Source organism: Benincasa hispida, chromosome 11 (assembly GCF_027475165.1).
Source record: "Benincasa hispida cultivar pf3 chromosome 11, pf3_genome.v1.1, whole genome shotgun sequence".
In the NCBI taxonomy this organism is placed as follows: domain Eukaryota; kingdom Viridiplantae; phylum Streptophyta; class Magnoliopsida; order Cucurbitales; family Cucurbitaceae; genus Benincasa; species Benincasa hispida.
The window spans coordinates 56,915,748-56,929,685 of record NC_143488.1 but is presented as its reverse complement, the minus strand read 5'-3'; the positions used below and the strand labels follow the sequence as shown (position 1 = coordinate 56,929,685).

At 37.0% G+C, this 13,938-nt stretch overlaps 1 protein-coding gene across 1 annotated transcript; it reads left to right on the top strand.

The window, feature by feature from the left end:
* Window positions 1–7,271: 7,271 nt before the first annotated feature.
* Window positions 7,272–7,637, top strand: LOC120090731 (uncharacterized). The gene has a single exon (XM_039048445.1). It carries the CDS (start codon window positions 7,272–7,274, stop codon window positions 7,635–7,637), a length of 366 nt encoding a protein of 121 aa, XP_038904373.1.
* The last annotated feature ends 6,301 nt before the right edge of the window (window positions 7,638–13,938 follow it).

Below are 13,938 nucleotides of genomic sequence, written 5' to 3'. Positions count from 1 at the left end.
ATTGCATAGGACGCCCCCACTCCTCGTGTCGTAACATGTATGAATTAGGATCACTTCGTACGTAGCACTTTACAACTCTTTGTAACAACTACAAAGTAGGTCGCATCCAATAGTGTTACTAGAATAAGGTACCCAACCTTATTCGTATACTATAGATCATTTTGATTATTTACTCAAACCTGATCCACTTTTATGTCTCCACATAATGTTCAAGTACTCATGTAATAATCATGGGTTTTAGTTTATTGGATTTAGACTTTCATGTATATAATTCATAAAATAAATAATAAGTTTATTTATTATAGAAAATGTTTATCATTTTACAAACTGCGAGTTTTAGGACATAAAACCCAACACTCATAGGCTCTACTAGCTAGTTTTCTCCTTTTCGGGTCTGGAATCCTTACAAAGACTAGACAACCCCATGTTCTAAAATAAAACAAGTTTGGTTTCTTATTCTTGATAATTTCGTAAGGTGAAGTTATGTTTTCAGAATTTGGGATTCTATTTAGTACATAACACACAGTAAGGATGATTTCACCCTACCAATAAGATACAACTCCTAAACTAAGTAAAATAACAACTACTAGCTCAACTAAAGTTCTATTTTTCCTTTCGACTTTTTCGTTCATTTCAGGATATTAAGGTGCGATCTTTTTGTGTATTATTCCATGTGAGTTAAAGAACTCATTAAAGTTGTCTGAGTCGTACTCAGTTCCCTTATCACTACGAAGTCTTTTAATCTTTCTATTAAACTGATTCTCTACTTCAGAAACAAATAATTTGAAGACATCAAAAGCATCAATTTTGTTTTTCAGCGAATATACAAAAGTAAAATCAGAGTAGCATCAATAAAAGTAACGACATATCTTTTATTATTCCTAGTCAAGATGCCATCAAATTCACATAAATCAGAATGAATTAAATCTAGAGGCTTAGAAATCCTAAGTACAGATCTATGCAGAGTTTTAGTAATTTTAGCCTTAGTAGAATACTCGCATTTATCAAATTAATTCGTGGATAACAAGTTTCATTTCCAGCCTAATCATGTTAGTAGTTAAATTCTTATTCACATGACAGAGTCTAGCATGCCAAACATTCATAGAACACAATATAAACACAGAAGATTTCATTTTATTAGGGTCTAAATTTAATTTGAACATTCCCTCAGTTGCATACCCTTTCCCTACGAATATATTATTTTTGGTAAGGGTATATAAGTCTGCCCCTATGGCTTGAGTAAACTTGACCTTGTTAAGGAGATAGCCCAAGACCCAGTTCTTTCTTATCTCTAGAGTGTGCAAGATGTCCTTTAATGTAAGGGTCTTCCTGGAGGTAAACTACAATTCCATTTCGTCGGTTCTAGCAACTTTCATGGAGTGATGATCCCCCAATAGAATATTCTTATCCTTAGTTTCAGTATAGGTTTTAAAGAGACTAAGGTTATGACAGACATGACACATAACGTCAGTGTCTATCCACCACCCTTCACAACCACCAATCACATTTACTTTTGTGATCATGGCAACTAACGATTCTTTTGTCAGGTTCACCTGACTAGCAAGACAACGTCTGTTCCTATAGTTCCTAGCCAGTGTCTAGGTTTATTACAATTAAAGCAAAAGAACTGTACTACATCTCTAGAAGGGGGGTTTTGTTTTTCTTCTATTGGTTCTGGTTGTTGGAGCCATAGTTTTGACCTTTTCTCTTTGTCCCCTTTGATTTTTGGTCAGGTTTTACTACGACAGAGGCGAATTTACTAGGTACGGCATTCTCTCCTCCCTCTGGTTCTCCTTCCGGGCTTCCTTCTCAATCCTTAGTTGGGTGATAAGACTCTCCAAGGAAAAATCTTTGGTCTTATGTCTCAAAGTGTTCTTAAAAACCTTCCACAAAGGGGGTAGTTTATCAATAATAATAACAACTTGGAATTGTTCCTCTAGAGGCATACCTTCAGTAATTATCTCATGGGTTATCTTCTGCAGTTCATAGGACTGGGCCTCCATAGTTTTATCATCTGTCATCCGAAACTTGAGCTAACGACTGACAACATATTTCTTCGACCCAGCCTCCTCGGTATCATACTTCTTTTGCAGGCGTTTCAAACCTCCTTTGCTATCTTAATTGTGTTGTAGTAGTCATACAGATCATCAGTCAAACCATTTAATATAAAGTTCTTACATAGAAAATCTTTCTCCTCCCAGTCATCAGCTTCTTTTATTTGTTGTTCAGTTTGTTCTTCTAACAGGACGATCGACTTATCTCTGGTACATATGTTGGCAACTTTCTTGACGGTAAGAAAGAACAGCATCTTTTGCTTCCACCGTTCGAAGTTCGCTCCTTCTTATCAAAATGGGCGGTTGAGGTCAGATGTCATAATGTCATTGTTGCTAGCGAGGGCCATTAGTGGCAGAAAAACGTCTTAAAATTTTTGCAAACGACAAGACCCTCAGATGACGAACGAGACAGCAGCAAACAGTCAGGAAATGGCGATCAGGGAAAGAACGAAACTTGCAAAACAAAAACTAGTTCTAGGCTGAGTCGCGGAGCTCGCTCTCTTTAAGGCGTTTTTCGCTTGCCCAAGTGTGCAAGCAGGTCAAGAATACTGCCACGTCGTCCCCAAGATAAAACAACCCAAAAAGAAAACGTAATCGGAAATGCACCATTATCGACCGGAACACACACCTTTCTGACTGAATGCTCGAAAAACAGAAGCGAGGAAAGAAAAAATAAGTACGAAAGGAATAGAAGAACATCTCCTCACTCCCTTGAAAACGTCTTAAAATTTTTGCAAACGACAAGACCCTCAGATGACGAACGAGACAGCAGCAAACAGTCAGGAAATGGCGATCAGGGAAAGAACGAAACTTGCAAAACAAAAACTAGTTCTAGGCTGAGTCGCGGAGCTCGCTCTCTTTAAGGCGTTTTGCGCTTGCCCAAGTGTGCAAGCAGGTCAAGAATACTGCCACGTCGTCCCCAAGATAAAACAACCCAAAAAGAAAACGTAATCGGAAATGCACCATTATCGACCGGAACACACACCTTTCTGACTAAATGCTCGAAAAACAGAAGCGAGGAAAGAAAAAATAAGTACGAAAGGAATAGAAGAACATCTCCTCACTCCCTTGAAAATATGGGTACTCCTGGGGCCCAAACCCATAGCCCAAGGTTGGAGTACAAAAGGGAGACTTCCTTTTCAAAATTTTCCAATGTGGGATTTTCTAACTAAAGGTTGATTTCCTTTTGATTTTTTTGAAAAAATAAATAAATTTTCACCCAACATTTCCCTTTATGTAACTAGCCCTTGAAATTTGAGTAAGGAACCCCAAATCTCAAGGATCAAAGTCTATTTTGTCCAATAATTTTTTATAATATTTTCTAAAGTACATGGGAAATAAGAATAAAAAAACAAACTAGAGTAAAATGTTTTATGATAAATAGTTTTCCACCCATCACAAGTGAATTTATTCTTCTCTCCATTGAATTGATTTGAAGCTTTGATTGGTTTCGATGTTCATGAACTTATTCATGAAACAAGTAAATTAGAGGAGAAGGCCTACTTGAGCTACAAATAATAATAATAATAAAGAGAAAGAAAAGTTAAGGAAAATTGACAAAAATGATCTATTTGGAGTATGATTTTGTATTTTTGACCTATTTTTGAAAAACAAGTTTTTTCGACCCCCTTGATGATGAAAATGATGTAACCATGGAAAATATTGGATGTACAGTTACTCTTATGCCCCTTACTAAATTCTCACTTTCAATTTCAACAACCAACCTACCAAATTAATTTACAAAAAATTCTCCACCTCAAAAATTGATTCAAAAAAATTATTTTATCCAAAAATAATTGACAAAAAATTATTTTTCACATTCCAACACTAAAATTCCTCCACCAAATATAATTTGTTTACAACCCCATACAAAGTTCTCTTCACCAAATTATTTCCAAAATGATATTTTATAAAAAAAAAAACATGAAAAAATAGTTAGACGATCATATAGCAATGTGAAGAAAAGTTAGACGAATATTCACCGAAGCTGAGCGATTATTGGGACTAGGTAGGGGGAGGGCATAGGGTAGAGAGGGGCGCATAGAGAGGGGGTAGGTATTGGGACTAAACGATAGCTTAGTACCATCGCCTAGTACTAAACGTTCGCTTAGCTATGATCGGTGGGAACTAAACGATATGTTGGATTTTCTAAACGATGGCACTATACGATCAATTAGCTAGAACACGCACTAAACGATACGATGAAATGCTACCGATAGCGCTGAGCGATCATTTACATGTAGAGCTAAGCGATCGTGGTGTGGGAACTAAACGATACGTTGGATTTTCTAAATGATGGCACTACACGATCGTTTAGCTACGACACGTGCTAAGCGATACGATGAAGTGTTGCGCGATAGTGCTGAGCGATTGTTTAGATGTAGAGCTAAGCGATCGTGGCATGGGAACTAAATGATACGTTGGATTTTCTAAACGATGGCACTACACGATCGTTTAGCTACGACATGCGCTAAGCGATGCGATCGTTTAGATATAGAGCTAAGCGATCGTGGCGTGAGAACTAAACGATACGTTGGATTTTCTAAACGATAGCACTACACAATTGTTTAGCTACGACGCGTGCTAAGCAATGCGATCGTTTAAATGTAGAGCTAAGTGATCGTGGCGTGGGAACTAAACAATACGTTGGATTTTCTAAACGATAGAGCTAAGCGACTGGTTTTCTTATGGTGCAATCTGGTTCAGCCCATTTTAAATGCCTACTTTCAATTTCAACCACCAATCTACCAAATTAATTCATATTCCACCTAAAATTAATTTATATAAAAACCATTTCTAGACTTCTATCTCTTCATCAAATTCTCTACTAAGAAGTTCTCTTCATCAAAAGTCCAAAACTTGTATCTCACGAAGCTGTCAGTACACTCCGTCATAAGAAGGTATGTATTTCATTTTTATAGTATTCTCAATAGTTCACTAACTATTAGGAAAATTAACAATGCCTTCATTTGATATTTATTTATAAATTTTTGGAGGTTGATTTTTGGAGTTTGAGTTATGGTTGCTTTGTTAATTGTATGTGTTTTTTTTTTTTTTTTTTGTTAATAATGAATTGCATTTGATATTTATTTATCAATTTATAAAAAAAAATAAAAAATATGTTATTTTTTTTATACCCGGTCAGGCTTCATCGGGTAAGAAGCAAAAGTTAGATTCCCGGTCATGCTTCACCGGGTTACCTGACCGGGTGCACACAAAGTCCATGCTTCTGTTTTTTGACCCGATAGTGGACCCGGCTGGGTGGACCACCGGGCCAAAAAACAAAATCATGTTTTTTTTATTTTGATTTTTTATTGCATTATATTAATACATTTTCTATATAAAATGTAGGAGAATGCCTCATGTTTGGATTTGTTTCGGTGGCGTTTGGAATGAAAGGGAAAAAGATTATGATAGAGGAGAGTTGTGGGGGTTTGACATTGAGTTGGGCACGACCTATAATGAATTCCTGACCGAAGTTTATAGGATAAGTGGTATAATGTCGGATGAGTATGATCTTGTTATAAGATGTATACTTCAATTGACTAAGATCTACACACATTCCTTACATGGGAAAAGGTCTCAGAAATACCTCTTTACGTGTCCACGCTTCCAGTATTCAACAAATCAAGGATTTCATCCAAATAATTCATATGTCCGACAAACTGAAGAAATCCCTTCAACATCTAGGCCAGTATTGTGGAAGATGGAGTCGGATAGTCAATTTTCTCCCACATATTTTAACCCATCACTTACTTTATCGCCTAGTAATTTGGCGACTCATAACTTAGGGAATGATGCAAACCAAGGTCAATATTGCAATGATTGGTCTTGGAGGGAGAATGACGATGAAGAGGAACCCAAGATTAACACCCACCAAACACTTCATGCAGAAGAATGAACAATCGAAGACTACGGAGGCTCGTCACATGCAACGGGTCGTGACTTATCACATGCTTCTAGTAGCATAATCACCATGTCAGGTCAGTCTTATTCTTCTAAAGATGTGCAAGTTGGTGACATATTTATATCTAAGAAGGATTTAAAGATGTGGTTATCTATGTTAGCAATTAGAGGTAACTTTTAGTTTAGGGTAAAGAAGTCGACCACAACATTATACAAAGTTATATGCTTAGTTGAAGAATGCAAATGGAGACTTCGAGCCCTTAAATTGAAAAATTGTGAAATATTTAAGATCTCTAAGTATGACAATGTCCACACATGTAGAAATGAAATATTGACTAACGAACATAGACAAGCTTTTAGTTGGGTTCACGGACATCTAATTTCGTCGAAGTTTGAAGATGTTAGTCGTTCATATAGACTGAAAGACATTGTCAAGGATATAAAACAAGAGTATGGTGTGAGTTTAAGTTATGATAAGGCATGGAGGGTAAGGGAAGAAACGTTAGTGCTTGTTTAGGGGTCACCAGAAGAATTGTACAAGAAGTTACCTAAATTTGGTAAAGCCTTACAAATTGAAAATTCTGGTTCAGCCTTTAAATATGATCTGCAAGAAGATAAATATTTCAAGCATGTCTTTATGGCTCTTGGTGCTTCCATAAGGGGGTTTTTGAATGGCATTTGCTCTGTTTTAATTGTAGATGGAACACATTCAAATACAGTGGTAAACTCCTACTTGCGACTGGGGTCGATGGAAATAATCAAATATACCCAGTCGCATTTGGTATATCTGGTGGAGAAACTAATGAATCTTGGGCGTGCTTCCTTTAACAATTAAGATGTGCAATTGGGCAAATTCATGATTTGGTTATAGTATCAGATAGACACCCTAGCATAAAAACAATTATCACGGTCTTCCTAGAAGCATTTCATGGTATCTGCATCCATCATTTGAAAGCTAATTTATTAGTTAATTTTAAGAATAAAGATATTTTCGATATTTTTGATAAAGCAGCGAAGGCAAGTCATGAGTCTATGTTCAAGTACCATTGGTGTCGATTTACAGGGTATCTAGGTGCACGCAAATACCTAGAGAATATCAGCCTTGAATGGTGGGCTAGGGTGTACCAATGTAATAGAAGATACAATCAGATGACAAAAAATCTCGTCGAGTGCATAAATAGAGTGTTAAAAGATGCACAACAGTTACCAATCACTTCATTTCTAGACCATATTAGAGGCTGGTTATAAGATTTTTATTACAGATATCAAACGGAAGCATCAAACAGTACATCAAGACTGTCGGACTATGCGATGATAATAATTCTTGACGCGGCGGACAAAGCGAGCAGATATGAAGTTCGACCAATTGACCAATATGAGTTTGAGGTGATAAATGGAGGATTGGAAGGCCGTGTCAATATTCACACAAGAACATGCACGTGTCGCAAGTTTGATTATTATAAAATCCCTTGTTCACACGCCATTGCTGCATGTAGGGTTCAGAATATTGATCCTACCTCTCTTTGTTCATGGGTATACTCTATTGATGCAATATTGGCTGCGTATGCTGAACCTGTACGATCACTTGGACACTTTTTGGAGTGGAAACAATCATCAGCCTTCGTCGATGTTGAAACATTACCTCCAAAAAGAGTTACAAGAATAGGTCGCCCATGAACAACAAGATTTCCTTCTACAGGTGAATTTCATCAAGTCCATAGGTGTTCTAGATGTGGTAAACGGGGTCACAACAAAATGACATGCAATCAACCTTTTAATACTATCGAGTGAAGTATGGTTTTTTTTTTTTTTTTTTTGTGAACTTGGATGATATTTTTGTGAATTTGGATGATATTCTTGTGAACTTAAATGATATTTTTGTGAATTTAGATGAGATTCTTGTTTTTTTTTTTTTTTGTATGCACACGGTCGGGAATTGGCGCCAATTTGCATAGTCGGTCGGGAATTGGCATGCATGCGCCTGACCGAGAATTTGTATAATTTTTTCATTTTTGCATGCACCCGGCTGGGAATTGGCGCCAATTTGCATGTGCCCAACCAGAAATTTGTATACTTTGATGAATAACAATAAATTTTAACTAGCAAACCACTCCCAACTATAAACTTCATTTATCACTTCAATTATTAATTACAAAAAAAGTTTACAAAGAATCGAATATGATTAATTCTCTGACCTGGAAGTCCGCACAAAGAAGTACCCAGTGCATCCTAGAGAGGTTAAAAGGCATGTAAACAGCATTAACGTTGCTCCAAGCTACATCGTAGTCAGTGTGTTTACCATGAACGTACTTTAAGACGTTTGTCACCTTACTCCAGTCGATAGTATGGCGATCGCATCTTAGGAAGTTCTAAAGGAACGAGAAAATCAAACAATTTCAGAAAATGGCCTAATATATAGCGTAACTACAATGTCAGATAACATACCGTAACTACAATGTCAGCTATAGCAAATTTTCAATGACACAAGCCTGGTTGGGCTTGCATTTTCATTTTTATGAACATAAACAATGTGTCTATTACCTGTACGATAAGAGTGATCAAGTAAATAAGGACACATATACACACACGATAATCAAAATTAAAGGTTATATACCTCATCATTCATCCATTGGGACGGTGTTAACAGACTATTAAACCAATTTTTATCCATTTAAGCATATACATTCCTCTAAATCATCGTAGCAAGGTCTATGTTGTCCATCCACATTTGAAATTTAAAACTAAGATCCTCAGGTATGTCAACGAGGGGATCGTACTTCTGAAGCATTTTTTGCCTCTTCCCATACTTACTTGTGTCCTTCCACGGTGTAGTTAATTTCCAAGAAATTTTTCTCATTCGGCCACTGCGACCTTCTATTACATTTACATTTTCCGTGTCTTGTGAACTTATATCGACAACCTACACAATAAAATTTGTAGTGAACTTATAAGAATAGTTGTGTTTGATCGACCTACACAATGATGGCTACACTTCTATGTCAATTATAGGGTTATTCAATCAAATAAAAAAATAATAATAATTATTACAACAATAGGAGGTCATAGCATGATCATGACGAAATATCCTAACTTCCAAATTTCATACTAAATAGGAAGACATAGACGATAAGAACAGACAACAAGGATCATGAAAAAATATCCTAACTTCTGAATAACAATATTACATCAACAGTTTTGGTCGTTAACTTCTCAACAAGGTCATACCTCGTCCTTCCATCCATCAATGGCTGACCCTTCATCTACAACATTGTCACCTAGAACCGCCACAGGTACAATATCACCAACTACAACACCTACAGCACCAGAAGAATGACCATCCCTATCACCATCGTTAGCCACAGCATGATCACTCGTACCTCCATGGTCCCCACCTCTAGTGCAGTCAAAGTCTTTTCCCTGCATGCATAGTTATTAATGCTTTTTAGGTATATCCTTGCGTGCTTAGTTATGAAGATAACATACAAGAAGCATCATAATGGTATATCCTTACTTTTGATAATCGTCGCAAGTACTTCTTAATGCTTTTTAGGTCACGTTTCACACTTTCCACGCAACGATCAAGATGTTTGACTAGCTTAACCAATTTGTAGTACTTCTTCTGTTTCTTCTGTGACTTCTCATCATGTCTTTGTTGATTGTCACTGTCATCGACCTCCTTAGTGTTTAAAGGTCTAGCAACATCGCCATCATTTGTGGGTTTTGGTTGTACATGTGGTGCAAGTGGTGCAGGTGGTGCAAGTGGTGCAATTGGTGCAAGTGGAGGGATGGGTGGCTCTATAACACGATTAATAAACTGAATCTCTTCCTTAGAAGGAACAAGTTCCAATGTAATTCTCACCTACAAAAAATTGTAATCATGAATAAATAAACTAATAAGCTATAATCATCAAGATAATTCTAACCCAAAAAAATTAAGAAGAAACATACTACATCTAACCCGAAGACTTCATTTCTAATCACTCCATATGGAGGAGAATGTGAGCACGACCATCTCAAAATGCGTGGTATCGCATTATCATTCAATCTGTTTGCAATGCGTCCGGATAATGATGAAACTGTTTCATATGCCCATACCTATATGAAATGTAAGTATATATCAGTGGTGTACTTTTATGAATATTCATTAAATCAAACTAATTAAGTTACCCTGAAAACCATGGGGAAATCCGTAAAGACTGTACGTCTGTTGTTTTCCATATGCATTGCCTTCATAAGCCTGTACTTTATCTTCCAATCCTTGTTTGAATCATTTAATTGTATTGGCAAAAAATTTCTTGCTCCAATCCTCATTACGAAATCTATTTCAATCGTCTATAATCGTTAAATTTTCAAAATCCATTTGCTTTTTTCTCTCTCTACCCATCATAGCAAACTCAATAAAATAACACAATGCAATTTTCGCTGCATCAAAATCGTTTTCAAACTCAGGACTTGGAAAAATAGAGTCCAACTCGTATGCCTTCATGCCCTCATTATCGTTCAAATACTTGGCTCTAAATCTAACAAAAGAATTTTCTCCCCTCACATTTCTAGCTTGATGTTTTAGTCCTGTGATAAGGTTAAACTCTACTTGGTTGTAGGATACTTTATTCCCCATAAGATTAAAGCTAATAACATCTCTCCTAGGTTCCTCTACCTCCCGAAGAAAAATATAATGAATTAGTGGTCCATTGAATATGATGTTTGTGTCAAGGAGAGGACCAACATGTTTGTCTAAACATGGCTAATTGTGTCAGAGATAGTTTTTTCTTAATTTTAGGGATAGTCTTTTCCTATGTGGGAACAACATGAAAGGGCCATAGAAAAATGGTCATTAGGATGTACCTTCATATCTAGTTCCATTATAACCTACATTTTTCATGAAATAGATAAATTAGAAGACAACACATCATGATCATCAATGCATACTTAAAAAAACAAAAAATTATATATAAATATAAAAAAATAAATAAAATGGCCCAACCCATACCCGACCAGGTATGGGGCCAAGCGAAAAAAAATACCCCTACCCAGTCCAATACCTGGTCAGGCCGGCCCAGGCCAAATTCCATGGCTCGCCCCTCACTACCCGATTCCTCTCCCCCTAGACGGCTATCTTCTATTGTTTGTTGTAGCTAAACGATCATGTAGTGATATCGTTTAGAAAAATCCAACATATCATTTAGTTCCTACGCCACGATTGCTTAGCTCTACATCTAAACGATCGCTTAGTTCTATTGCATAGCACTTCATTACATTGCTTAGTGCACGTCGTAACTAAACGATCGTGTAGTGCCATCATTTAGAAAATCCAACGTATCGTTTAGTTCCCACACCACAATTTCTTAACTCTACATCTAAACAATCGCTCAGTTCTATCGCGTAGCATTTCACCGCATCGCTTACCGCGCGTTGTAACAAAACGAATGTGTAGTGCCATCGTTTAGAAAATCCAACGTATTGTTTAGTTCCCATGCCACAATCACTTAACTCTACATCTAAATAATCGCTCAGTTCTATCACGTAGCATTTCATCGAATCGCTTAGCGCGCGTCGTAGCTAAACGATTGTGTAGTGCCATCGTTTAGAAAATCCAACGTATCGTTTAGTTCCCACGCCACAATCGCTTAGCTCTACATCTAAACGATCGCTCAACGCTATCGCGTAGTAATTCATCGCATCGCTTAGCGCACGTCGTAGCTAAATGATCATATAGTGCACCATCGTTTAGAAAATCCAACGTATCGCTTAATTCCCACCGATCATAGCTAAGTGATCGTTTAGTACTAGGTGATGGTATTAAGCGATCGTTTAGTCTCAATACCCACTCCCTTTCTGCACACCCCCTCTCTACCCAGTGCACTCCCCCTACCCAGTCCAATACTCGACTGGCCGAGACCGGGCGCCATCTACTCCTATCCAGTTTTGCCCCCTTCCCCCTCGTCCTTTCCTCTCTTTCCTGCCCATACCCGTTCGAAATACACTTACGGCCCGGCCGGTCTACCACCGGGCACAATCCCTCTTCCCCAAATCTATCCCCAAGCAACCTCATTTGCCTGCTCAGTCACATACCCGGTCACAATGTTATGAAGCCCGATCAGGTAAGACCGATTTCTAGAAATGCATTTTAGGCTCAAACTTATTCAGAAAATGCTAAACATGATGTTTTTAGGAAAAAAAAAATAATATTCAACATAGATCTAACCTAGATTTCAAATATTCACACAAGAACACCTAACATAAACTAACACATTGAGTGAAACAAAATGAAAATCCATACCTTAATTGAAAAATCTCAATGATCTTTAATGAAAAGGAGAATGACAAGGAAATGTAGATCGAATGGGAAGAGTGAAATGGAGTGAGATTGAGGATTTTTGAAATGGAGAAGAGTGAAAATGGAAAAGAAAAATGAGGGTTTGGAGGGTTTGAGTGAGTTTTGAAATGTGAAGGGTATTGGGGTAATTTTCATTCATTTTCAAAATTGTGGGGTCAAAAAAACATACTTTTTAAAAAGGTCCAAAAATCAAAATCAAAACTTGAAAAATGTCATTTTTGTCAATTACCCAACAACGTGTTCACGAAATTAAAAGAAAAGAGAACTAGAGAAAAAAATAAGAAAGAAAAATGAGGTACCAAAACAGTTGGGAGAATTTAAGTTCAAATCAAATCATATCTCAATATAATTGTTTTGGTTATACTTTTTATATACTGAAAAAAAAAACTAAAAGAAAAAGAAACCTCAATTTTCATTTTAAGGTATAGTTTATATATTATTTTGAAATTAATTTTTTCTTTAATCTTTATTGTTGTGACTTGATGTTTTTGGCTCCTCTTGCACTCATTTACTGTATTTGATATCTTGTGCAAATTGTCAAAATCTTACTTAGTTGGTCTGATTTTTCTTACCTAAACCCCTTGTTTCTCTCCGGTTAGGTAAACCAATCTTTCCATTCTCTCCCTATTTAAGGGGCACTTGTATCTCTATTTGTTTAATGAGAAAACGTAGCAACAAGTTAAGTTCACTTCTTCTTTGTCTCTCCGCCACTCTCCTCATAACCAATCTTGGTATCAGAGCGTCTGATCATGGACGATTCTCAAGACAAAGTTCCAACAATAGAACCCATCATTCTCACTCCTTCAACCTCTGTTCACAACCAATCTGAGCTCAAAACTAGCCAAGAAATTCAACTTGATCCTAACAGGTACCAAGTAAGATTTGGAACTATGCCAGTCAGTACCCCTGCCTTCACTAACCTCTTGAACCATGTGACCTCCATTAAACTCGACAAAAGCAACTTCGTTCTGTGGCAAAACATAGTTATGCCAATCCTGAAAAGCTACAAACTAGAGGGACATCTCACTGGGAAAACTCCTCCTCATGAACAATCACTCATTATAGCACTATGTGAAGATGAACCAAAGAGACTCCTTTTCCTAATCCGAAGTATGACATATGGTTCGCGATAGATCAACTTCTAGTGGTTATACAACTCAATGTCCCCTACTGTGGCTGCTCAAGTCATGGGTCACGATGAAGCTAAATCACTGTGGGAGGCAATTCAAGAATACTATGGAGTGCACTCTAGATCTCAAGAGGATTTCAATCGCCAAATGCTACAACGAACAAGGAAAGGTAACACCAAAATGGAAGATTATCTAACTACCATGAAAGGTTACTTTGATAATTTACATTTTGTTGGTTTTCCAATGCATATGTGAGCTTTTTCATCTTATATTCTTGTTGAACTTGATGAAGAATTTACTCCAATTGTTTGTGTGGTAAGAAGCCTGAACTTATCTTGGAGTGAGCTCCAATTTGAACTTTTATCCAACGAGCAACGTACGGATCATCTTCAAACTTCCAAGACTACTATTACTGTGAATCAAGCCTCAGCCAACTACATAAGTCTGGAGAAACAAAAAAATACCTCTCGTACTTCCACTCAGAATCAAGGCTTTCAAGGAAGTTGTCCAT

Bases quoted from the DNA above. Each gene is read 5' to 3' on its own strand.
- LOC120090731 (XM_039048445.1), top strand. From the start codon at position 7,272: ATGATAATAATTCTTGACGCGGCGGACAAAGCGAGCAGATATGAAGTT.